At 48.5% G+C, this 27,178-nt stretch overlaps 1 protein-coding gene across 14 annotated transcripts in view; it reads right to left on the reverse strand.

Moving 5' to 3' along the window:
* FAM193A (family with sequence similarity 193 member A) overlaps nt 1–27,178 on the reverse strand; it is a 169,973-nt gene that overhangs the window by 22,323 nt on the left and 120,472 nt on the right. For all 14 annotated transcript variants that reach the window (XM_023253472.2, XM_023253476.2, XM_023253470.2 and 11 more), the window contains 11 exons: nt 25,622–25,699; nt 23,936–24,048; nt 23,560–23,802; nt 21,002–21,155; nt 20,706–20,885; nt 15,440–15,691; nt 5,615–5,813; nt 4,418–4,690; nt 2,865–3,147; nt 1,805–1,988; nt 579–809 (listed from right to left, as the gene is read on the reverse strand). In XM_023253472.2, coding sequence (XP_023109240.2) covers nt 579–809; nt 1,805–1,988; nt 2,865–3,147; nt 4,418–4,690; nt 5,615–5,813; nt 15,440–15,691; nt 20,706–20,885; nt 21,002–21,155; nt 23,560–23,802; nt 23,936–24,048; nt 25,622–25,699 — 2,190 coding nt within the window. The remainder of the gene's footprint in view (nt 1–578; nt 810–1,804; nt 1,989–2,864; nt 3,148–4,417; nt 4,691–5,614; nt 5,814–15,439; nt 15,692–20,705; nt 20,886–21,001; nt 21,156–23,559; nt 23,803–23,935; nt 24,049–25,621; nt 25,700–27,178) is intronic.

The following is a 27,178-nucleotide window of genomic DNA, read 5'->3' on the forward strand; positions in this document are numbered from 1 at the left end:
CAGCCCATGCACACGCCCTGCAGTGAGGTGCCCAGAGCTGCCCGCGACGGCCCTCCATCCCACTCTTCCACCCGGGGCTCCGATGCCACGTGCCTGCCCTCTTCCGGGATGGCTCTGCCTGATCGTCCTCTGCCAGCTGGGGGACGAGGAGCGAGGGGACGGGAGGAGCCCTCGGACTAGGTCCCAAGGATGTCGCTGTGCCAAGAGCCCTGTCCCAGCCGCATGTCGAAGTAACTTCTTTCCCCTCAGTCTCCCAAAGCCCACTGCGAACCCCCTTTGACTCCCAGCCAGGGGCTCCTTCCTCAACCTCCCTGGGAAGGAAGGCTCTTTCACAGACAGAGGTCGTGGGTCTGCTGCGGCACCCCCGCTGGGCATAGGGACCCAAAGGCCTGCTTTAGATCCACTGACAAACCTGTGACTTTAAAAAGGGGAAGCTGTGTCCTGAAAATACAACATAGGGCTTCTGCCCGGCTCCTGCCACGGACACAGAGACGGTCCGGGGCCCTAGTGGCAGCATGGTGGGCATGGGGCCCCGAGGCCCGCCCGCCGCCCCCGGCAGCACCTTGTGGCATGCTCACCTTTCTCTGCTTGTGCCTGGCTCGCTTGGCGGCTCGGGTGCTGCTCACTGGCTTGGGCTCGGAGCTGTTTATGAACCGCAGAAGGTCCTCCACCCTGCGATGGTCAACCACACCCTCCCTCTCGGAGAGCTGGTCCGCTTTCTTAGGCTGTTCCTCTTTCCTCTTGGTCAGCCGCAAACGAAGCTTCTCCCTCATTTCTGCATAATTCCTACTTGTTGGTGCAGCCGGAGGCTAAGGCAATTAAATGAGAACATAACTCAATTAAGCTTCATGTTTTCATGACTCTGAATACTGCCAATTCCAGCACATATCCCTAGAAGTAAACTTTTCCTTATTTGTCAGGTAATAAGCGTTCATTGTGAAAAATAAGATAAACAAATGGTGGCCAAAAGGAAAACCTACCACAGTTACCCCAAGACCAGTTCTAGCACAGACCCTGTCAACCTTCACATGTTCATGAAAAATGCGGTAACGTAGGACCAACTATGTACACGAACAGGTATTTTTAAACTGAAAAAGGAAAAAGAACCCACATGTACGGGTTAATGTACTTCTTACAGGATACAGTGATTATCTTTTCAAGTCAATAGTGTTTATACAATCTCTTCATCCGTTTGTAGTTTCTTGTGTAGCATCAAAAGGAAAAAAGAAAACTGCCCTCAATCGCACTGCCAAAATTTCTTCCTGACACTAAACACACGTGTGCCCACTGAGCAAATGCAGACAGAACAAAAGTGGAAAAAGAGCAAAATACCAGTCGCTGCTTTTCCTCCCAGCTCCCCTCAAGGCACCACGGCTGGCGTCTGCTTGTACAGACAGACCCTTCTGGAAGGAGGTGTACGTGTGTATGTGCATCAACACCCCCTGTATCCCGGCAACAGGAATCCCACGTGCACACCGCGCACGCGAGCACCCCCACCACACGGCTGTGCACAGCCCAGACGCGACGGTTCCACGGCCAGCTGTTCAGTAGGCCCCTAGCTCATCAATTGTTTTAAAACTCACAAACAAATGCAAAAATGCAGTAATCCTTAGAGCTACATCTCTGGGCAGGTATCTTCACCACCTCCTTAGGGTGAGTACAACCTACAGGGCGAGCCACGACTCCGGACCGTCCCTCGGTTCTCCTCACACTGCGCCTGGGGCTCTACACACGGTGTGGCCGTGCCGCGCCGCCGCCCCAGGATGTGCCGGCCCCCCAGGAACTCGCCCCCGGGGACACTTACCCCGCCGTGCCCGAAGAACTCACAGTAGCAGCAGTCACAGTACTTGCCCTCCTTCTGGTTGGTGGAGGTCGAGGTGCTGGAGCTGTGCTCGGAGCAGCTGTCCTCGTCAGCGCTCTCGTCCCCGTCGTCTTGCTGCGGGTCATACACGCCGTTCTCACAGCGGTGCCCCTCGCAGTCGGGGTCACTGCGAAACCACACATAGGCGGTTACCAGCCGCCAGCTGTATGGGGAGCAGGGTGCTGCCCGGACACCAGGAGCCACACAGGAAAGGTGGTGTGGGCAGGCACATAATCTTGGAGGGCACACTCAGTCTCCTTCTGCACTGTCCCTCCTGCCACCGCTTCATGGGGCGGACGGTGGAGGTTGTGTGGGGATGGCTTCACATAGGCAAATTCAAACACAACACAAATCATCTTTTTATTTTTTTTAAGTAGGCTTCCTGCCCAGCGCAGAGCCCAACTTGGGGCTTGAACTCACTACCCTGAGATCAAGACCCAAACTGAGATCAAGAGTCAGACGCTCAATTGACTGAGCCACCTAAGTGCTCCCCAAATCATCTTTTTTTTTTTAAAAAAAAACTGTTGTTTGGGGCGCCTGGGTGGCTCAGTCGGTTGAGCATCTGACTTCGGCTCAGGTCACGATCTCGCGGTCTGTGAGTTCGAGCCCCGCGTCGGGCTCTGTGCTGACATCTCAGAGCCTGGAACCTGCTTCCGATTCTGTGTCTCCCTCTCCTTCTGCTCCCCCTCCCCCCGCCCCCTTCTCTCAAAAATAAACATTAAAACAAAAAATTTTTTTAAAGCTGTTGTATCATTCTTCACTGAATGTATAACAACGTAAAAAACACCCAGGTCCCCCGACCCCTCTCCGCCGTGAAGCAGCTGGTGGCTAGATGGTGGTCTGCACACCGATCCCTGGTGGCCCCAGCTCTGAGGACTACAGATGCGACCAGTGTCCTCCCCTCGTCCCACGGCCTCTGCTGGGCACGCCCCTGTCCATCTTTCCCTGGCCGTTCAGCCGCACATGCCCAGGAACAGATCGCCGGGGCGGGCCCCAGGCTCACCTGCAGACGCTGGGGGGGGCGCTGAGGGAGCCGTCTGTGGTGGGGGGCGGGGGGGCTCCGGGAGCAGGACAGAAGCTCTTGCGCGTGTCCACAAACCCGGGGGACGTGGCCGCGGTGCTGGGGAAGGACGGGGCTGCGAGACTTGCGAGGTGAGGCGAGGAGGCAGGGGCGAGGGCGGCAGGGGCGAGGGCGGGGAGCGGCGCCAGGCCCGTGGGGCTGTTCCTCGGGGCGGCCGGCACCGCGTGTCTGTGGTCCTCCTTGCTGACGCCGTGGAACACCTCGCCTGCGTGTGGAGACACAGAAGGGTCATCGAGGACACTGCACTAAGTTAGTTTCTGTTCACTAAACCTTTTCTCAACCTTTTCGTGTGAAGATGTTCGAAGCTCTATAGAGACTGTGAAGGCACAGTTACGAAGACGACCCACATACCCCTCACCTGGATTCACCACACTGAACATGTTGTCACACGTGTGGGTGTTGAGCCACACACTTTTTTGGCTTAACACTAAACACGTCAGCACAAACCCTGGAGGACAGGACGCTTCGCTGTGTGACCACATCAAAGATACACCGTCCATGTGACATTCTCATCCCGTCCCCCATGTCCCCCAACCCAGCCCCTTGTCAACTTTTCTCCTCCTGCAACACTGCATTTTCTGAGTTGAGGACAGCTGCCCACCAGCATGGGCTTACGGTGTCACGTCAGAGTTAGCAGACATATTCCGGGCATGACGGATCCTTCCTGCGTGATCGCACAAAGAGGCCCCTAGCATCAGTCCGTGCCCTGACGGGGAGGTCACCTCTGACCAGTGTGCAGGGGGTGGTCTGCCGGATTCCTCCAGCGAGGGGCACTTGATATTCCCTTCGTGATCTGCCAGTCACCTGTGGCTGCTGCTCCTGGACGGTGGGCATACTGCATTCCCCAGGCGAACACCCGCTGTTTGTCACGACCACCGAGGGTGCTCACCTGGACTGACAGCCACCCTGAAGGCTGCACGGTGGCCTTCTCTGTCATGTCTATCATGGAGCAGCGGTGAGTGTCTGTCTGTCAAAGAGCTGCCTCGCCCTCCTCCCTTCTCTGAACACCCGGGTGACTCCTGACTGTACGTGCTATAATCTATCCTATTATTCTTTCTGATGCTAGCGAGGGCCCTGGGAGCCAGCTCCTACGTGCCTCTGACCTCTGCTTCCAGCTCCCCTCTGCTTGTGCTCACACCACAGCGTGGAGCCATCTAGGCAGCACGGGGGCTGGGCCGCAGCCCGGCCCGCAGCCCCATCAACGCCCTCTCCACCAGGCTTCTGCTTTTAAAGGACAAATTCCTTCTCATGCTCAGAAAGCAGTGACCCCTTCCTCTCTCACAACTACAGGAACAGAAAAGAAAGGCAAGACAGCGTGGCAAGGCCCCGGAGGAAGTTGGTGGGGCAGCAACATGCGAATCAGACTCGCAGGGAAGTGCCCTCTGCTCGCCAGCACTTTCCAGGGCTACCACCACACCTGGGCCTCTGGCCATGCCAAGGAAAAGGCAATTACAGAGGCGCTGGGCGGGCCTTACCTAGGGAGGGAGGCCTCTTGGATGACACTTTGAACTGGCTGTTGCTTGACTGCACGGTGGTGGCTGTGCAGGATACGGAGGAGGTGGCGGACGACGTGGCCATCACGACTTTGTTCGCCTCCAGGAAGGCGTCTTGGAAATTGTATAAGCACTTCTGTTTGGCGGCACTTTTTTTCTCCTTGCTCTCCGGCACGGTAGGCGCCTCGTCGCTGGGCGGAGGCGGGAGGGCTTCGGGTCTGGGTTCGGACAGCGCTGGCCCTAGCATGTCACCCCCTTCAGAGAAGAATGCGAGAATTAAGGCTCCTGAGGAACACATAACCAACACCTACGGGACGTCTGCCAACAGAACTCCTAGCACTGGGGCCACTACAGAGGCTGGGGTCACACGGGGTGATGCTAGACAACGAGTTTTCATCTAGGAAAAAACGTATTGAGCACCTACTATGTGCCAATTCCTGTGCTAGGTGCTTTCCCAAAGCGGTTTTACTTAATGTCTTAAAGCTACGTTCTGAGCTTGGTGCTATCATTCCCATCCTAAAGATAGAGAAACTGAGGCTCAGAGAGGCTAAGCAACTTGCCCAAGGTCACACAGCTAGAAATCCTTTCCAAGCACAGATGTCAAGTCTAGCGTGCTTTTCTGAGCACATGCGGGGGCTGGGTGCGGGGCCACCAAGGGCTCTAACCACGTGAAGACAGAGCTAAGGGAGCAGCCAGCCCCTCTTCGGGTGCCCCTTTCCCTACAACTGGAGTAACAGCTGCGGCTCAGCAGCTGAGCGCTGGGAGGAGGGAGCTGAGAGGGGACAGACCCCATGTAGGGTCGATATCAATACAGAAACAGAGAAAAGGAACGTAAGTCACAGCATTCAAGTCGACGGTGGTGCTGCTGCTGCAAGACCCCTGTGCACTGGGTTGAGGGCTCGTTGTGATCACTGCTCGAGAACCAGAGGCCAAACACTGAAGCCCGGAGACGAGACGCCGGGCAGCGCTGGGGTGGCAGAAACCCCGCTGGTGCGCAGGGCCCTGGCTGGCGGCAGATGTGGGCGGCTGCAGCGGGACGGGGCCGAGGGGCCTCCCACTAGCGACAAAGGCGGGGCCCGACTAGCCTAGGGCTTCTACTGGGGGACCGAGGCAACAGACGGCGATCCACCCAGCTCAGGCCATTGTAAACCTTTAAGAAAGTTTTAACAAGTTCCTTACCAGAAATTGTATCTGGCAAGAAAGTGCCAGGATTCCAGTTCTTATCATTCATCACTTCTGATCCCCAAAGACTTATAAATTTAGAACTATTCCACTCTGGAGTATTCCCAAAACAGCTTGGATAAATATGGTCTTGAAGAGATGCATTGAATACCTGATGCTTATTTGTGTGATTCTGAACAGGTGCTGGCGGTAAAGCCTACAAAAAAAAATGTTCTAATCACATATCAAAATTAATATTCTGTTTTTACCTATGTAGTTAAACTACAAGCAGACAAACCATGACTGAAAACCCTGTGGGGACGCGCTCGCTGTGGGCAGGCGTCCCGGGCTGAACGCTTCTCGTGGAGCGCTTACTTGGTTGGCTGTCACGCCGTGCACGATCGGTCACATGTGAACCAGGCGTAGGTTTTAAAAGCAACTGGTGTCTCCGGGAATCTACCAAATAGACCTGAGACCACTCAGCAACGTACAGCACTCCTCCCTCGGCACCGTCTCCGTGGGGCTCGCTTGTGTACGAGCTGCTCCTGGGGCTCAGCCTCATCTGGCATTTCCAGGATCACTGCTAAAAAGCCAACTTTGGAATCACTAATGAAAAATGGTTAAAGTCTTAAACTACTGGCTCACACCTGGGCGAAGTGCAGGCACGTCTAAGGAACTACGGATTTCACGTGAGCCCGGAAGCACGCCCAGGCCCTGCCGGGGCACAGAGGGCGGGTGGCTGGCTGCACACTCCCCTGGCTCCCCGCCCCCCCCACACCCCTCCTCCTGCGCAGAGGCAGCCCCTGCATCTCCCACCCAGCCTCCTTCCAGTCCTTTCCCTCCCGGCAGCCAGAGTGAGCTTTCGAGAGCGAGGCACTCCCTTGCTGGGGACATGCCAATGTCTTCCCGCTGCTCTTAAGAGAAAATGGCAAGTCTGTAACGTGGCCTGGCCTGGCCCTCCTGTTTACCAAGCCCCTGACACACAGGCCTTCCCTTGGCCCTCAAATCCAATCTCCTCCTTGACCCTGAGCTTTGCCTGTGCTGCACCCAGGTTCTAGAACATCCTAACCTCAGCTCACAACCTCGCCGACTTCCATTCATCCTTTAGGCCTCAGCCTAAACATCCCTTCCTCCAAGAACTCATCACTGCCTTTGCCCTCACCACCCAGCACCCAAGACCAAGGTGGGCCTTCCCAGGCAACACACCTAAAATCCAGTTTTGCCACTTAGAGCTTACTATGGCGGCTATGACTCAAGACTTCCTTGTGGTCTGCTGGTTTAACTTCTGCCCTCCTTCAGGCGGGTCCTGGCCCTGCTGCCCCCGCACCTTGCTGGTGCCAGCACACAGCTTTCCCTCCCCAGGAGGTTGGACAAAGCCCTCAGGGCCTGACTAGGGCAGAGCTTAGGAGGGAATGGGGACGGCACAGGGACAGTCCACATCCACAGACAACTGCCCCACAGCAAGACAGGCTGCAGGAGCCAAAGCAGAGACGTGTCTGCATGGCCTCTGCCGGGAAGGGGAGAGGGCACCGTAGGAAGCAGTCAGTCACGGTTCAAGAGATGAGGAGGCAGTGGCGGTAGAGACGGAGAGGAGGGGTTCTGGGGCCATCAGGACATTCGCTGCAGCTACCGGAGCAGAAGCCAGAGACCACAGTTCCCAGGAGGTGTGGTCAGTGACACAGCTGGTCGGAAACACCAGCCCTGTTCTCAGTCTTCGGGCTGCACAGCCTGATGGGTCTGGACGCCAGCTCTCCCTTTTACTAGCTGTGTGACCTCAGGCAAATTACTCAATCTTTTTGTGCTTTAGTTTTCTCATCTGTAATTTGGAAATACCTACCTCCGAGGGTTGTGGTAAGAATTAAACTGGACAGTGGGTGTCGCCGTGCAGCACACAGATGGCTGAGGTGGACGGTCACCACTTTGTGAGACTGGTCCTTAGACACAGAGCAACCCCGCCCTGCCCCCGGCCACGCCGCCCATCCCCTGGGTACCAAGAGGAAGTGGGCATCACGCTGCTCAGGTGGCTCAGCACACCCGTTGGCCTGGAACAGGCTCAGGGAGGTGGAGGTGCAGGGTGGGGAAGGAGTGGACCCTCGGGCTGTCGAACGGGAAGAAACAGGTCTGGATGCCCAGGACCAAGGCAGGAGCCTAATCGAGCTGTTCTGTCGGGGGAGCCCCATGGGCAAAGAGTGAGGAGACCAAGAAAGCCGTACTTCTACAGACCCCAGTTTTCACAAAGTCGTGATAAACTAAGAGCTGCTTTGCTGAGGAGGAATCGATGGGAAGGAAGTTTCTCAGTTTCGAAGACCTTCTGCTAAGGGACAGAGAGCCCGACAGGTGGAAGCCAGCTGGCTCCGCAGGCGGCACGGCTGCTTTGAGAAGGCCTGGCGGGCAGCTCTGCACAGCCACAGCACGTCCGGGCCCCGAAGCTCCTCCCTACTTCCCGAGACCCTCCTGACCCACGGCTGAGAGCAGACAGACTTCCCCTCGAGGGAGCCCGGCTGAGAGCCTCGCTGCTGCCCGCCTGTGTCCAGAGAGCTCATGCTCACCCTTCCAAACCCTAGCCAGCCTCACCTCCTCTGCAAAACCACCCCACGGGCTCAGTCAGCAGCCCTCCCTCTCCAGGGTGACCTTCCTACTCTGCATGTACAATCCCTGGTAAGGTGTGCCATGGCCTTCCGAGGTTTGGATTTGATTCTGTCTTTGTCTTTAGCCTCGGAGATCCTGAAAAACAGGGGCCATGGCTCACCTGTTTCTGTTTTGCTAGCATGTAGCACAGGGCCTGGCACATACCGGATGTTCAATAAAGGCTGAACAGAGTTTAATTTAGAAGGAACGGGAACACAACCATAAAGCTGAAATAACTGAAAACTTCAATTCAATTCCATTCACACACTTCTTCAGAAGCCCATTTACTCAGAACAGGAAGTCCGGTTGTAGAGACCAAGGGAGCAGGTGGTCCCCACAAACAAGCTGCGTTTATGGGAATGCTCTCCCACAAGACAGCTAAGCCTCAACAGATGCGGGTTTCCTTTAGGACAAAAACCAGCTTCTGTCAACTAGACCGACTGCGGGGCCAAGTACAACTGCCCGCTCAGGTACACCAGTGATTTAAGCATAAAATTAGTCTCTCAACATGTGGATAATGCTGTTGAATTACAACACTGATTTATTTCGCTCTTTGTACAAATCCACACGGCTTCAACTGACAGAAGTTTTCAACTGTTCTCCACTTTGACACAAAAGTGATTTACAGGAAAGTAACATTTTTTTCTTTTAATTGAGAGCTCTGACAAACACACATGACAGATGCCTTCTAAACACCTTCCGGGTTTCTGCGGGAGCCAGGAGACCCAGCCGTACTGCACACCAACCCACCTCCAGCCCAGATTCCGTCAACATGGCTGCTGAACACAACTAGCCAACAGCGCAAAAGACCGAGTCTGTGCACCCACGCGTGAGAGCAGCTGCCAACACTAAGCACTCAAACAGAAAGGGATTCCAGTTACACCCCAGTGAGCGGGAAGCGGGATGAGTGACTATTGTTTCTTCTTACTATGGTTCTTCAACATTCCTGCCAGAGACAGTAAAGAGGCCAAATCACCACCTTTGTTTCGGTCTTGCTATTTCTCAGGCCAGAAGAATTGAATACAGCCTCTGAAACAAAATACAGATAAAAAATCACAGGGGCGCCTGGGTGGCTCAGTCGGTTGGGTGTCCGACTTCGGCTCAGGTCATGATCTCACGGTTTGTGGGTTTGAGCCCCACATAGGGCTCTGTGCTGACAGCTCAGAGCCTGGAGCCTGCTTCGGATTCTGTGTCTCCCTCTCTGCCCCTCCCCTGCTCATTCTCTGTCTCTCAGTAATAAATAAACGTTAAAAAAAAATTTTTTTTAATCACTGTAGGACCCCCAATGGCAATCTGTTTCTGTCCCTGTGTTCCATACAGCTTTTCTCTTCCTCAAATTCCAACCTGGCCTCAGACCTGCTCCACGTCTGGTTTCATCGCTTTTGCAGTGGTTGTGCTAAAGTAACCCAGTGAGGGAGGGGACAGATGTACAGGGCCCGGAGCCACATGGGAGCCACCTTGCCAGGCTCCACTCATACTGAACTCACTGAGGGCCAGGATATGGTGACCATTTCTGACTATTCCTCACGCTCCCAGTGAGACTTCAAGACCTCGCTCTATCTCCATTACAAGGCCCTTTCCTAGCACAATGTCTGTTTCAGAACTCCGTTTCCAGATGGAAACTATGCAACATTTAGAGCTGGAAGCCTTGGGCTTCTTCTGAGCCCAGCTCTGCGGTCATGACCCTCTGCTTCTGGGCCATGGAGGCCAGCAGGCCGGGCCTGCTCTGTGAAGGAGCAGGGGGTGCAGCCTGCCAGCTCACAGACATTCTTCTCTGAGAGGCTGTGTGGTCCCCCTCTGCTTGCACTGTGTCCAGTAAGGGGGACATGACACTCTAGCTCCCAGAAAAATGGCACCAAACACCTTTGTAACAAGGTGCTGAGCCACAGAGAAATCAAGGGGACTCTTTCACAGAGTGAAAACGTGTAGGGACGGGATGGCTTCCTTGAGGGCACATGCACCGTCGTCACGGTGACGGGAGACAGGTCTGTGGTCCCGCGGGAGGCAGGAGAGCTGGAGACTGCCAGGAGGAGTTCAAGGGTCCCAGGGGTCTTCCCCTACTTAGGGCCTTGCTGTTCTCACCGAGTAAGTTGAACAAAACATGACCCCATTAAAAAAAAAAATCACTACACATATAGGAAACAACACATCCACAGGAGCAACCAAACACCCAGATTTAGATCCTCAAAGTTTCATTCAAACACAGAACTATGTGTAAAATGCTTAAAGAAAGAAAAGATGAAAGAAAACATGACCAAGGAACAAGAGAACATAAAAAGTTGCTAACGTATTTTAAAAATAAATTAATGAGGGGCGCCTGGGTGGCTCAGTCGGTTGAGCGTCTGACTTCGGCTCAGGTCATGATCTCGCAGCTCGTGAGTTCGAGCCCCACATCGAGCTCTGTGCTGACAGCTTGGAGCCTGGAGCCTGCTTCAGATTCTGTGTCTCCCTCGCTCTCTGCCCCTTCCCCACTCACATTCTGTCTCTGTCTCTCTCAAAAATAAATAAACATTAAAAAAAATTTTTTTTAAATAAATAAATAAACTAATGAAAGCTTACAAATCAGAACCACAGATGGAATTAATACATCAAACTGAAGTGGCAGGTTAGACACACCAGAGAGTCACATAACTGGAAGGCGGATGCAAAAGGGGTTCTCGGGACAGACTGGGGCGGACGCACAAAGCGGGGCGGCAGGCCAGGGGCAGACGAGGGACATAGAAGATGAAAGGGTTGGGCATCATCAGACAGGGATTTAAAATGACTAACGTGGTGAAGGCTTGAGTGGAAAAAGCACACAACATGCGAGAACAAACAGGTAACGTGAGCAGTGAGAAGGAAACTGCAGAAGAATAGAACAAGCCAGGCACAAAGACAGTGCAAGAGAAATGAAGAACGCTTCTGATGAAGTGATCATCAGTGGACGGGATGCGGCCAAGTAAAGAGTCAGTGACCTTCCAGATCTGTCAATAGAAACTTCTCAAACTGAAATGCAAAAAGAAACAAGAATCAAAAAAAACCCAAACCAAAAAAACCACCGCCACCACCGACCAAAACCAGAGCAACACGTCCAAGAAGTGTGCGACAATTTCAAAAGATACAACAAACAGGAACTAGAATACCAGAAGAAGGCAGATAAAAGACCCAAGAAATACCTGAAGGAATAATGGCTGAGAACATTCCAAGATTAACAAAAGACAATGAACCACAGATCCAGGATGCTCAGAGAACACCAAACAGAAAAAAACACACCCCCAAATCTACACCTAGGCATTTTATATTATCAAAATGAAGGAAACCAAAGACAAAAAGAAAACCTTGAAAGCAGCCTGGGGAAAGGGAGGGGAGGCGTGGGGAAAGGAAGGAAAGAGGAGGGGGAGGGAGAAGAGAGGGGGAGGGATCCCTACACCTCTAAGAATAAGGAAGAGAATTAAAGAGGACATCTCATCAGAAACCATGCAAGGGAAAAGTAGAGTGAAATTTGCTTAAAGTGTTGAAAGAAAAAACCCCGCCAACCTAGAATTCTGATTCCAACGAAATTATCCTTGAAAAGGGAAGGAGACCTAAAGACCTCCTCAGACAAACAAAAACTGAGGGAACTCATCGCCAGCAGACCTGCCCTACAAGGAACGTTATAAGATTTTCTTCAGGCAGCAGGAAACTGATACAGGTCAGAAACCTGGATCTGCATAAAGAAAGGAAGGGAATGGGGAAGAAATAAATACAAGTGAGATAAACTTATTTTGCATCATCCATTGATCTAAAAGATAACTTTGCTTAGGCATTAGCAGTAACAATGCACTGGGTGATTAATAAACAGATACGGGAAAACAATACAGCACTGTCACAAGGGATGGGAGGGAAGGGCTGGGAACACTCTATGAAAAGGTACCTATATCAACACGAAGCAGAGCAGTTCTTTGAAGGAGGACTTAGATGAGGTAAAATGTATATTCTAATACAAGTGCCAATTTTTTAAAAAAGTATCATTGGTATGCTAAAGAGAAGAGCTAAACGAGAATCAAAAAATTAAAAGTGGAGAAGGCAAAAAAGAAGCCTCTGGTAACGAACAGAGAATCGGAAAATGGTGACTCTTAACCCAAAACATCAAAAATCACTTTAAACGTGGCTAGTCTAAATATACCAATGAAATGACAGAAACTGTATTCAGAGTATATTAAAAAACAAGACCCATCTACGTGTGTCTGCAAGAAACCTACTGGAAGTATAAAGACCGCTTTAAGTTAGAAGTAAAGAAATGGAGAAAGAGACGCCCTGCTAATGTAAAGGAAAAACTGGAGGAGCTGTGTTAATTTCAGACAGGTCAGCCCTCAGAGCAAGGAAGATTCTCAGGGATAAAGTAGGGCAGTACATAATGATACAGAAGGGCTAATCCCCCCAGAACACGTAACAATCCTGAACATGTGAGCACCTAACAACACAGCGCCCAGCTACGCAAGACAAAAACCGACAGGACTGCAGGAGGAAGAGGAGAACCCACCCGTAGTCTGGAGGCTCTGACACCCACCCCTCTGTCAGGAGCGGGCAGATCCAGCAGCAGGTCAGGAAGGACATCGTTGAACTCAACAGCACCATCAGTCAACGGCACCTAACGGACGTCTGTAGCCGACTTCATCCACCAACTGCAGAATATGCAAATTCTCAAGGCCACACTCACCAAGACAGCCCACATTCTGGGCCACAAAGCACACTTCAACAAATTCGAGAGAGTAAAAGTCATACGATGTCTGCTCTCAGACCACAAGGGAATTAAAACAGAAATCAGTACCAAAAAGAAGGCTGCGAAATCCGCAAATATTTGCAAATGAAACTCCCTGTCATATAGTTTTAATTTTTGTCTAAAATTTCCTTACTGCCTTTTCCTCCTGCAACTACATTTAACTTTGAAATGACTTTGATCTCAGCATATAAGATACATGTATCACTGGTACAAAGACATTTGAAAACCAGAAACAATCTTCAAGTTTTCCTAAGTTCAAACAAATAAACTTTCTACGCTACTCATCCCAAGCATTTTAGGTACTAAATATTTACCCACAATGGCCACAGTATGAATTAAAAGAATTACAACTATAATGACACGAAGGCTTAATGGTGACGGATGTCACTTTACCAGAGTAAAGATCCCTAAAGGCCCCACGAACACAAACAGGGAAGCAGAAGAGCTCCGTGAGCACAGCCGCCCTCCTCCACGTTCAGTGCCCACCTCTGCCTCCCAATGACACGGGGACATCCTCTGAACACGCTTGCTCTGATGTAACTGAACAAGTGTGTGAATTCTCTAGAAGGGGCTTCTACCAACTCCTATGGGGTTGTGAACACGTTATGCATTAGCTACACGTGTATTCACAGTATTCGCTGAAGTCAAACTAACTCAAGTAATACAAACCAATTTTGGAAGACCTTGTAAGTGACAACGCTAGCTTGTTAGAGAAACAAATGTCTTTTTATCAGCTACAATTGAAGTATTTTGCCAAATGCATCTCATTTTTCTAAATAAAAATGGCATCCAGTTAATGTATTTTACATGCATCACTGAACAGTCTTGACATTCATAGCACAGTGACTGAAATGAAGCTTAACAGCTCGTCCTCTGTGTTTGCCCTTCTACCTATGAATCCTTCATCACGTCTATCTACTAGATTAAAATTGAAAAGGTATTAAATAGATTTTATATACAGATGATGCTTCCCCAAAATATTTTTCTTCTCTTTTACCATTTTAGGGACTACTTATAATGCTGTGAGAAAAGGCCAAAAGTTAGGGGGAAAAATATCCGTTTTTAACTGGAGTGTCCCAGCAGCCTCTGGGGAATAATCAGCTTCACTGCACTCTATTTCTAGGGGTGGTTCCTAGGGACTAGACAGCAGTTCTATCCAGGGAAAAACAGAGTGGATAGCTTCCCCACCTGATATATTCAACCAGAGAGAAAGAGGCTATGTAGACTAGGTGACTGTGAAAACAGGCTGGCTTTGAATATACACCTGAAAATGCTATTTCAAATCATTTTACTAATAAAGCCATCATTCAATGTCAAACTGAGAGATATCCAATCGAACAAAATTTAAGCATAAACCTGGGTAGTTACCAATTACTTATCACAACAAAACGTAACAAACTGATTCTACTTTACTCTGAATCAGTGCTTGTCACTCTCCTACCCGTGCCCCTCCCCAGAAAACAAAGCCCACTGGTGGGCTACACACACCCCACTTCACGGCAGACGCCCTTGCAGGGAGAAAATGTGTGTGCGGTTTGAAAAAGCCCCTTCCACCCTGCATTCTCCTCCCTTCTCCCAGTTAAGAATCACGGTTTTAAATCATAAGTCTGTAGTTTGGGGAAAATTTTATTTTTGATTAAAACTAATCTTGAACCAGAATAACTGATAGAAAAGGAAACCAAAAATCAGAATTTAGAAGAGTCAATAAAGCTAAGTTCAAAATAGCTAAGGAGGCAAAGCTATCTAAGGTACAAAGAATGAAACCAACCTAAGAATTTCTCTGCAAAGCCTAAGCTACTCAAATAGAAGCATGGTGTTCTCTAAGAAGAAATACATGAAAATCGAACTTCTTCTAGATGCCCACTCTTTCTCTGAACAAGCTTGCAGCACAGCCAGTTTCTGGGATGCCCTTTCCCGTGTGCCCGCCAGCCACCCCTCAACAACCACCTGACGCTGGGACTTCTTCCTGTAGTGCGCTCAGGATTCCTCCTTAAGTCTGTGTATTTCGACAAGTCCTTAATTTTTGCACATAGAGAGCATAATCATTTCAGATACTGGAGAGCCCCGCTAGGGTCAGAAGACTCATGCGTACTCAGTATTTTACCCATACAATGTTAGGAAAAAAAGCCAGGGCCCAGGGCGCCGTAAGTAAAGAACCGAACTATGTCTTGGTGAGAAGAGCTATCTGTGCAGGCACCCAAGGATAACTCGTTATCACCTGGGAAACTCTTTACATTCTAGTTAATTCTGAAGGAATATATCACGACTTTTGTGATTGTTCTTACAACCGTGAACATTCAAAATTCTGAGAGCTTAAGAGATTACGATAAAAGGAGACATTTGCAGACCTCCCATCAGGAGTAGACATGGTCCTATACAAGTTGACAATTTATGACTTTTGTTTGTTAAACTATGCACTTCTTGCAAAGACCTTAGTGACAGGGGAGCTTCAGGCCCTCTCTGCCTTGACTTACCTTACTGTGTGTGAAGGGGGGCGCTGTATACAAGGTGGGGTGGATGAGAGGGCGGGGCAGGTGTGGGACTGCGTGCAAAGGCACATGTCCGTGGATGTGGGGGTAAAGATGCAGAGCAGGGTGTGTGGGCTTCTCCGGGCTCATGAACTGATGGCCGGGAGGAAGGGCGCCAGCTGTCATTGCTGATGCTGTCAGTCCAGAGGCTTCTTGTTTACAAACATGACATTCACAAGTGTTTGGAGTTTGTTCAGCCTGAAAGGAAAGAAAAAAAAAAAAAAAAGTACCCAGTTATTTAGCGAAACAAAGAAGGGACAAATTAAAAAGTCACATTCTGCTGAGCAGCTACACAGCCAAAACAAAGATGGCAGGGCTGATCTGAGACCTCAAGTCACCCAGGGCCCTCCTTGTAAAGTACAGAGCCCAGGATGCAGGAAACCTGAGGAGAGAAGAGATGCACACCTCACTCCCCAGCCGGGCGTCTGCTGAGGTGGCACCCGCACCAGTGTGCTCTCGTGCCTGTCCGCAAAGGGACAAGGGGACTGGCAAGGGTGGCAGAGTACAGAGGGGGGCTGGGGCCAGGGACGACAGAGCACTGGTACTGGGCTCCACGGGGCTCGCACTGCTAAGGCGTGGTTACATGGAGATTCTGTGAAGGCACCAGAGACAGGACTCAGCTGAGGGAAGAGAGGCAGTCGGTGGCTTCTCTCCCTCGAAACAAGGTAAAACTGAACACAATTGTCAAAGCAACCATCTGAGGATCTGAAAGTCAACCAAAGGGAAAAAGCAAATTGAGAAGCATTTATTCATGCCAATCTACTAGAATGTCAGGTAAGAGCAGTGGGAGTCTAGCCCTCTTGCCTGGGGCACTTCCCGTTGCCAACAGTCCTTAAAAATAAACTAAAAAAACCCCCAAAAAACAAAAACAAAGAATCAACAGCAGAATTAAAATGGAATACTAAAATTTTTGTCTGATACAAAAGAGGAACACAGGAACAAAACATATGAGACCTAGAGAAACAGACAGCAAATGGCAGCTGTTCACAGCACCAATCATGACATTAACCATAAACAAAGCACTCCAGACCAAAGGCAGGATCGATGGACAAGATGCAAATATAAGACCCAACTAAAAGATTCAAAGACAAATCTTACATTCTAAGACATGAAAAAATATATAACGTGCACACACAGTAATTCTAAGACAGCTGGAATGACTCTTCATGTCACATGAGATGGTCTTTAAGAGAAGAAATGCTAGTGGAGAATCATCTCATAATGACAAAAGAGTCAATATACCAGGAAGATGTAACAATAATACATGTATACACCTTCAACAACACTGTCCCAAATGCATGAATCAAAATCTGGCAGATTTGAGAAGGGAACAGACGATCCCGCAGTTATACTTGAAGACTTCGGTACATCTGTCAGCAATTTTTAGAACAAGACAGAAAACCAGTAAGGATACAAAAGACTTGAATAATGGTATCAGTTTGACCAAACTTTCATTTGTAGGACACTCCACAAGAGCGGAACACAAGTTATTTTCAAGTGTACATGGGGCATCATCTAGGAGAGACCACATGTTAGGCCATAAAGCAGGTCTCAATAAGTTTTCAAGTTCTAAAATCAGTAATCTAAGCTTAGATTTCACGAGTTAGAAAGGGAAAAACAAACCGAACCCAAAGACTGCAACAGAAGTAATGAAGATCAGAATACAAATAAATGAAATTAAGAGAAAAACAGAGAAAATTAACAAAACCTAAAATTGGTTATTTACAAAAATTGATAGACTTCTAGCAAACAAAATTTGTAAGAAAACAAAATCACCAAAACCAGGGATTAACATCACTCCAGACCCTGTAGAATTAAAAGAATTTATAAGTGAATACCAGAAACAACCTTATGCCATCAAATTAGGTGAAATGGATGAATTCCTAAAAAGACACAAATTTTTTACATTAACTCAAGAGGAAATAGAAAATCTGAGTAAACCTATTAATAAACAAAACCCGAATGAATAATTGTAAGTCTTCCCACAAAAAAAAAAAAACCAGGCCCAGGGGATTTCACTGGTAAATTTTATCACATATTTAAGAAATCCGAATTTTAGACAAATTGCTTCAGAAATTGTAGGCAGAATAAACACTTCCCAACTAATTCCTTAAGGCTAATATTATCAAAGTCAAAGATGTCACAAGGAGAGACAACCATAAAATAGTATCTTTCATTAACATGGATGTAAAAGATTAGGAAACCAATCCAGCAACAAACAAAAATTATATACCACACCAAGTGGGATTTATCCTAGGAATACAAGGTTGGTTTAATATCCAAAAATCACTTGATGCAATACACCACAGTAACAGAATGAAGGATGAAAACCACAGGAACATCTCAATAGATTCAGAAAAGGCATTTGGAAAACCAGATACATGTTCATGATAAAACTCTCAGGAAACTAGGAGTTGACAGGATTCATGTCCTCCACTTGGTAAGGTCATCCCTAGACACTGTGCAGGTAGCATCACACTAGTAACAGACTGAGTACTTCCCTCCAGGCCTGGGACCAAGGCAAAGACATACGCTTGTAACGCTTCCCCGCAGAGCTGGACTGGAGGCGCTAGCTAGCTCAGGAAGGCGAGAGTAAGACATTAAAAGCATCCAGATTGAGGAAAAAGTAAAACTGTCTTTATTCACAAACAACATAATCTTGCATGTAGAAAATCCAAAGGGATCTACCAAAAAAAAAAAAAAAAAAAAAAGGAAAAACAAAAAAAGAATAAATGAGTTTAAGCTACAGAATATAAGATCAATATATAAAAATCAACTGTATTTCCACATATTGCCAACAATCAATTGAAAACTGAAATTAGAAAATACCATTTACTGCAGAATCAAAACCATCTAATACTTAAGAATAAATTTAGGAAGTTCAAGACCTACTTACTAGAAATTTTAACTGCTGAAAGAAATCAACAATGATTTAAACAAATGGAAAGGTATAGTGCATTCACAGGCTGACAGATTCCAATTTTGTTAGGGCCATATTTTCCCCAAATTGATCTGTATTATCCCACAGATAAAAGACTCGGCCCAGAGGATTCTGCCCAGGTGAATTCTACCAAATATTCAAGAATTCAACTCAATCTCTATCAAAATCCAGGAAAGCTTTTTTGTAGAACAAGCTGATTCTAAAACTTACATGGAAACAAAAAGGATTCTGAACAGTTTTCAATAAGGCCTCACCAAGCTGGAGAGCAGATCCTACCTTATTTCCAAACTTACTATAAAGCATAGGTCGAATACACTATGGGAAAGGACCCAGAGGTCAAATAAACACAGAATACAGAGTGCAGACAATAAACACTTGTATTTATAGTCAAATGATTTTCAGCAAATGGCCACTGCAATTCAACAGGAAAAGAGATGGTCTTTTCAACAAATGGTGCTGGGACACTCTGGATATCCACATGTGCAAAAAGATGAATTTAAACCCTACTCTCACACCATAAGTAAAAACTGGGTCAAATGAACCAGACCTGAGTAAGAGCTAAAATTACAAATCGTCTAGAAGAAAACAGAGTTTTGTATTAGGCAAAGTTTTCTTGGATGGGACATCAAAAGTATGATTCATAAAAGAAAGAGTTGATGAATTAGAATTCAGCAAAATTAAAAACTTGTGATTTTCAAAAAATACCATTAAAAACTAACAGACATGCCACAGACCAAGAGAAAATGTTTTCATATCACGTAATTATACAGGAGGGGCAACACATAAAGAATTCTTCTAATTCCTATAACTCTATAAGCTGGAAAAGGAAACAAATGGCCTATTGATATATATAAAAGAATGCTCAGCTTTACCCATAAACAATAAAATGGAGACTGAAACTTGAAGGGATTACCAATTCTTATCAGACTGGCAGCACCCCAAAACTGTATGATAGCAGCCTCTTCGGGGGGGCAGGGCAGCCATCACACTCTGACCCAGAAAAGCCACTGCTGGTGACCAATCCTGGGGATAGACCTACTTATGTATGAAAGATGCGTAAGGACGCTCCCTGAACAGTATATAGGGGAAAAAGAGGGAAGCAAACACAGGTGCCCAGCAGCAGGGGACTAAAAAGAAAAACAAAACCATGGTACATCCACCTGCTGGAACACAGAGGGCAGCAGAAGAGAACAAAGTGCACTCTGTACAGGGAGAGTTGGTCAGGGAACTGCCTGTGCACGTAAGCCTTTTCATTTGAAAGGGGAAGAAGAAACATGAGCATTTGCATAAACAAACACTGGGAAGACACACGACAACGAGAAAGACTGGTTATCTACTGGGACTAAAACTGGGGGTGGGTAGGTGCTGGCCAGGGCAGATGGTGAAGGACAAGGGGGCAGGACTTCTCAATGTAACACCTTTTCACCATGTCACCTTCCTTGCCTGAACTGTGGATCTACACTGCCTATTAAGTAAGTTAATTAACTAAGCATCTTGACTTTTACCTGGTCTTCCTTTCATTTAGAAACTACGTGATAACCTATTTATAAAACTGAGTCTCTAAGAAAAGACAGTTGTCTCATGAGGTATTACCTCCAGTTAAGAAACCAGATATCCACCAGAAAGAAAACCTCCCTTACAAAATCAACCATTTCTGAAATTTTAACATTCCACTATTTTACTTATTTAAAAAAGTCTCACTGGGTGGTTCAGTCAGTTAAGCATCCAACTTTGGCACAGGTCATGATCTCACGGGCCGTGGGTTCGTGAGTTCGAGCCCCATGTCAGGCTCTCTGCTGTTAACACCGAGCCTGCTTGGGATCTGCTGCCTCCCTGCCCCTCCCCCACTCGCGTGCACGCATGTGCACGCGTGTGCACGCGTGCGCTCTCTCTCTCTCTCTCTCTCTAACAATAAACATTTAAAAAACAAAAATACAAACTCTCCCCTTGCTTCTTTCTAGAAAAAACCCTCTATGATACCCAAATATCTGGAGCTACTCTGGAGAGCTACAAAACCAAGACCGATTTGACTCCGTCAATTAGACTCAAGCAAGAGTCGATTAGACTCAAGCAAGAGGAACAAGATCAAAATGGGGCTCAGGAGTCATGTTTATTTATTTTTAAAAGCATGCTCTGATCCTCTCCAGTGCTCATCTTCAGAAGTTATTCAAAACAACACAATTTTGCATTCAATAATTCTCATGTTTAGGAAATACACACAGAGAAAGATACCCTTGGCAAAACACAAAGTTCAGAAAGATAAAATCGTACCTGCTGAGTTGGGTAAGATGGGGGTGGACTGTCCACTTTACTTTCCTCTTTCCTGGGGCTCCCATTGCCTAGAGCCACGTCTTGCTTTGGGGCTCCTGGCGGCTCCCCACTGCTTTCGCCATCTGCCTCTTCGTCGTCAGCCTCTGAAGAGCTACTACTGGTACTGCTTACCTGAGGGGACTTTAAAAACAACCTTTATCATTTATACTTTTCAAAACGCAAGAATATAAAAAAATAAGATGCCAGATCACCATTTTCTGCCACTTACTGTCACCAGGAAGAAGTTGTACCCATACCTCATCTTTCAGAGCCATGTTTTCCCCGCCACCATTCAATTCGCTGTGGATTCCATTCATGTTGGCCACCACCTCAGTATCGTCGTAGTTGCTCAATGGATAAATATCAGCAAACTTAGCTGACAATGGTGCAACGTCTTCGTCATCACTACAACTGAGACAGGCAGAGATGGTCACTATGAGGCCATTTACCCGGAGGGACAGTGAGTGAACCACCCACAAAGCACAGACGTCTCCTTCACGGACACTATTCTTGTTCACAAGAGTGTTACACTGAGCGCCACACACTTCCTACTATCTCTCAGTAACCTGAACACAAGGAGAAAAATGCCTGAACAATTACCATTGGTACTATTGAGAAGAAAGGAAAACAAAACTCCAAAAGTAGAAAAATGTTGGAAAAAGCTTAAAAATGTAAACAGATTAATCACTGCATTTCCACTCAACTTGAAGTGCCTTGGTCTACAGCTGTTCTCTGCCATTTCCAAGCAGACACAATTTTTTACTAAAATTAAAGGACTACAAAGGACTGCCAAAATTTCAGACGTAGCCAGGTGAACAAAACTTTAAGGCACTTAGCTGACAAAATACTGAAAGTTTTTCACTATAAGGCCAGCTCTGGACAAGTCAGTCATGATCTTAAGTAAATATCAGCTTTAGCAAGACATCTAAACAATGGGCAAATGAAATACTTACTAAAAATTATAAGCAAATTTCAAGACTGTAGCCAACGAAGGCCACTTCAAACATACGCTTTTCTGGTGTGCGGAAAGAGTGGGCACGGAGCTCCCACTGCAGTGCAAATTGTTCAAGGTGTGATGTGACCACACGTGGTCACCCCACAGTCCATGTGAGCATGCCTCCGAGTCCATCTTCTGCCTCAGCATACAACAACCTCCAGAAGGAAAAGTCCTAAGAACTAGCGACGTTTTAGCTTCAGAAGAGCGTCCAGAATTGCTCAACTCAAATGTCTTTCCCATTTTTAGAAACAGAGTCAACATACTACAGCACACTCACCAAGGGAAGCACACAGCACCCACCGGGTGCGGGCTGTGCAGGCTTCCTGAGGGCCTGTGGTGCCTGAGGTGACGGGACATTTTGCCTTGGTTGACACTCAGCTGCTCCTGAGATGTTATAACCACCATGACCCACAGATGAGGAAACCGAGGTTCAGAGATGAAGTGATTAAATCGTCTGCTCGACGTAATGAAGGCGGGCTGCACTGGCCCTAGAGCCCACCAAAACTGGAGGGCACTGCTGAACAGAGACTAAAACTGCACGACTCTATTTAAGCGCCTTCGCGATGACACCAAGAAAGAGACAACACGTACCAAAGGCAACGCTGGAGGGCTTCAGGTCACAGTAAATCGTATTTGGCAGACATTAGCCCCAGGCTGCTGAAGGACCAGAGGCCTGGAGCGGCCACGGACAATCCCAGCCTGAGGAGAAAGGTGCCCACAGCCCACTTCCTCCACCACGTGACAAGGCACAGGAGCTCACACCTGACGCTGGCAGCTGTGACATGTGAGCAGGGATGGGCTCTTCTGACACACATTTTTATTAGGCTGTATGTGTTTCCTGCCGATACGTTTTTTAGAGGCTGGTGAACAGCTGGCTGGGAAACTCTCGACCCTCCTTCACAGACTCCCAGAGAGCACAGGGTGTCCAGGACTAGAAAGCAGTTCGAGCTCAACAGAGTCATGGCATTCAGACCAATCCCTTTAGAATTATTTTGTGTTTGAGACCAGATGCATATTGAGGACTGGAAGACTCCAAAGGAAAGCCTCAGAGTCATCGTGAGAAATCCAGATGGAAGCAGTGAGAAATCTGAGAAGCGCTGAACAGCCCGCAGTTGGGGCAACAATCTCTACTACTGGGTACCGGGGCTGATGTCCGTCACCTGCACGGGGCTCCTGACACCCCTATGCTCTACGATAAGCGAAATACAAACCTAAATGTACCTAAATAAAATAAAAACACGCATCCATGTGCAACCCGTCCAGAAGTCAGGGTGGAAAGCCTCAACAAATGACAGGGTCACAACTCCGAACAAACGTGGGACCACTCACCTACAGTGTGAATTGGCGATAGTGGCACAGCCACCTCGCTCATACAAAATGTACTTCTAGATAATGTGGGAACACGGAAAACAGAACCTTTCAATCGCTTGCTAAAGTGATCATCTGGGTTTTTAGCAAGACATGGAATAAGCATGAATGCTGAACGGACAATGAGGCGGAATGAGCTTCGGGCTGATCACCCTCAAATAAAATGAGGAAACGTGAAGCCAGAACTGAAGAGACACTTCCCTGCATACCAACATGGTTTTTCTTTACTGGCATTTATTAATTTACCGTATTTTTTTTTTTCAGGTAATGAAATAGTGTCAAAGTTTGGGTTTACTGATTTCATATTTTAAAAGTTGCTTAAAAAATGAAGGATCCTTTTTCTGGAAAAGCACTATAATGATATCCATACTTCTGCAGACAATACTGTCCATACTTCTCATTATTGGGTTACGTAAATTTCTGAAATCTTATTACAAAGTCACAACTTACAAAGTTGGTGCAGAGCCATTGTCTGTGAGGATGAGTCTGGGATGTTGCTGAATTGTAATGGGAGAGCTGGAACCTGACCCTGAGCTTGCTGAGGACACGCTAGGTGGGCGCATCTCAGAGAGATAGTCGGGAGCAGAATCCACTTGGAGGGGCAGCTGGTGACTGTGGATGTCGCCAGTGACGGGGGGGTCCATGACACCACAAGTGAGGATGTGTGAGAGGCTGCAGTCATCACAAGCACATCTGAGTGGGAATGAAGGACAGTTACCCAGAGAGCCAGGAGAGAAGGTCAGACCACACTCTGTCAGGGTCAGCGCCTCTGCTGAGGCCGTGGGTCCCACAGGCCCTCTGTGCCCACACGACAGCACAGGCTCACCTTCTCCTGTAGTTGCAGTTGGGGCAGTCGGGCATGCTCAGCCGGGAGGACAACATGTGCCTCATGGCGTCCGTGAAATTGTTCTCACCAGCAACTGCTTTCTTGTTGGTTAGCTGGAGGGAATCATCAAATGAGAGGTTAACTCTGCAAGACATATTCCCCAATCAGGTGGTCCGAGTTCTCAGTAATCACGGTAATATGTATCACGCCCATCTAGAAGCCAGCGGCCACAGCTTCCCAGAATAGGAAAGGGCCACGAAGGGGTGGGGGGAAAGGGGCAGACCTGAAATGTGCAGCAGCCCTTGGCTAGAGCTGCACAAAGGCCAGGGAGCAGGAACGCCCCCCGCTGGTGCCTCACCAGCAGACACCAGCCTTGACCCCAAATGGCTGTGTGCTCGGGACTCCCTAGGGACCAGGAGCTCAGAACTAAACTGTGGCCCCCAAGGAGCTCAGACCCTGAAAGAGGAAACCATGAGGTGGGAGGTGCTCCAGCCCAGATCTGTGCAGGAGGCCACGGAAACGGAAACAGAAAAGCAGCTCAGCAGGGCCGGCGTGGGGCGGGGGGGGCGGGGGGGAGGTGGGGGGGGTGATTCACAGGGGAGGCGGTTCGCTGCTAACTTCATCAGAGGCCAAAAAAAAAAAAAAAAGCCTCTGGGTCAGAGGCAGAGCACTGAGCTAAGCATCCAATGAAACACCTGTAGAAGGCCTACTGACCCTGGGCTGAGCAGGAAAGGGGTCTTGGCAGACTGGGAGGAGAGCACCGTGCCCAACAGTGTAGCCTGGAGGCACACAGGCCTGCACACACGGAGCTGTAGCACGAGTGGCACTTGTGACACGTGATGGCAGCTGGCAGGTGGGAGCAAGGCCAGCTGGGGAGGATGCCCACTGCAGGGACAAGGACCAGCAACTGAAGGGGGTGGAGCCAGGAGCTACGTGGAAAGTGGCACCCAAACTTCCAATCAACTAGGCCAGCATCTGGATTTCAGAGAGGCCTGTGGACCAGCTCTGGCAATGGAAGGGGTGAGGCTGGAAGGGCCATTTGATAGGACAGAATCCATACAGGAAGGGTAGGGGGGCCGGGGGCAGGAGAGCACACTGAGCATGGTGCCCTCTACCCGCGGGGCCCAGAGGAGACCACAGGGGTGAGGACAGGGGGCACCAATGTCTGAAGAGGGCCAAGGGAGAAGAGCTGGCTGGAGAAAAGCAGCAGACGCCAGCATGTGGATGAAAATCAAGGGGAGCAAGCTTCCAAAGTCGAGTGCCCTGAGGACATCATGACAAGCTCCCCCCCCCGCCCCCCCCCGCCCCGGCAAGCCTCAGAGGGTGCAGAGGGTCAGGGAAGAGCCTGTGGGGAAGCAGGGAGGCAGGGAGCGAGCAGCACCGTCAGCAGCCACACTGAACGTATGGCCCAGGCGTGTGGGAGGCCGGGAAACAGCCTGAGGGGGGTGGGCCCAGTCCCACTCTGTGACCCCACCACCTGCCTAGAGAGCGCAGGGCTAGAGGGGGTCACTTGATAAACGAGTTTTTCCTTGAGGAATACAGAGGATGCGGAAACAGATAAGGAAAATTAGTTTATCTAGGATTAACAAGACTATCTCAGGAGCAGGCAGGGCAGTGTGGCCTTGAAATGGTGGGGTTTCCCGAGCTGCATTCCTGCTCTGGCGTGCAGCCCCCCCACAGCCTTACCTGCTCCTCAATGAATCGCCTTTGTTTGAAAAGCTCCCAGTCCTCTGTCAGCATGCGCTGTTTGGTTTTCATGGTCATCTAGTAAGGAGATGCAAACAAAAAACCTCAGTACCAGCAAGAGTCACCCAGGCGTCTGCGAGGGGAGATCTCAGATCTGGTGCACGTGACAAACCACCTACAGAGGCTCCACCTCTTTCACATGCTCTTCTTACGTGGGAAACACGGAGGAACTCACATTAAAAAAAGAAATTAAGATGTCAGAGCTGAATCTGTCACTGCAGTAGTGAACATTCATCCTTTACCGAAAGCCTCTTGTTATGTGCCCTGCCTGAACCAGAGATCCAGAAATGGAGATGACCCAGCCTGCCCGTGACGAGCCTGCGGACAGGACACCGGTGTCACAAAGGGGCGAATTTGGTACAACTGCACTCACACGAGGCCCCTGGAGGAGTCAAATCCACAGAACAGAAGGTAGACGGGGGCACCAGGGGCTGGGAGGGGTGGGGGGAAGGGAGGGCTGTTGTGCAATGGGACAGGGTGTCCTTCAGGGAAGGTGGAGACGTTCTACAGGCAGAGGCTGGGGATGCTCACAACCATGGGAATGTACTTACTGCCACTGAACTGGACACTTCACAGTGGTTAAAACTGTAGATTTTATGTTACGTGTATTTTACCACAATTAGAAAAGAAGCCCAATTGAGGGGGACAGGGAATAAAGAATGGGCTCAAAGGTACAGTTTTAGTGGGCGGGGGGAGGCTATGAAACAATGAAGTCTTGATGTTTATCTAAATGTATTCTTCTAATTATTAAAAACTTAAGAATAACCACTAAAAACATAGATGTGGGATTTGTATCTTCCAAATTATCAGAACAAAGAAAAGGGGGGGGGGGACATATTTAATCCCATAGACAAGAAAATACTACCAATAAACCCTCCAAAACAAAACAAAAGTAATTTCAAAAAACAAATTCATGCTTTTGGAAAAAACATTTTTAATCATTTAAACCATAAGAGAAGAAATCAAAGTTGAAAGTACAGTCCACAGAAATAACTGACAATGAAAGCCCCACAAATCTGATTATGTAAGATGTGCCCAACATGTAGAAGAAAATGTACCGGTTTAGATGCATTTCTGAGAGAACGAAACAGAACAAAAGACTGAAAAGTATGTGTTCAACCTAACAAGCCAAAGGAACAAAATAAAAATGAGAAACAAACCCATAAGGCAGGAAGAAATTAAAGGTAAAAGCAGAAATTATCAGGAAAATGAAGAAGCAAATGTGATCAATAAACACGGGAACACTGTTCTCCAAATTCCCTCCCAGGCTGACCAAGGGAAGAAAAGGCCCCACAGTTAAAGTGGGCCTGAGAAAGGGCAGACACAGGCAAGGGGGGCAGGAGGAAGTAACTGTACAAGGTAGACGTTCACATCCAAAGAAAAGCTGTGAGCAGGTGGCTCACGGGCTGTTCCGCTGTGCCTGCACAGTGCTTTTTAAAAAGCTGAGTCAACATTAGAAAGCTCTTGAGATTCCACCTAAGGGCCAGACTTCTCTGG

Source organism: Felis catus, chromosome B1, assembly GCF_018350175.1.
Source record: "Felis catus isolate Fca126 chromosome B1, F.catus_Fca126_mat1.0, whole genome shotgun sequence".
NCBI lineage: Eukaryota > Metazoa > Chordata > Mammalia > Carnivora > Felidae > Felis > Felis catus.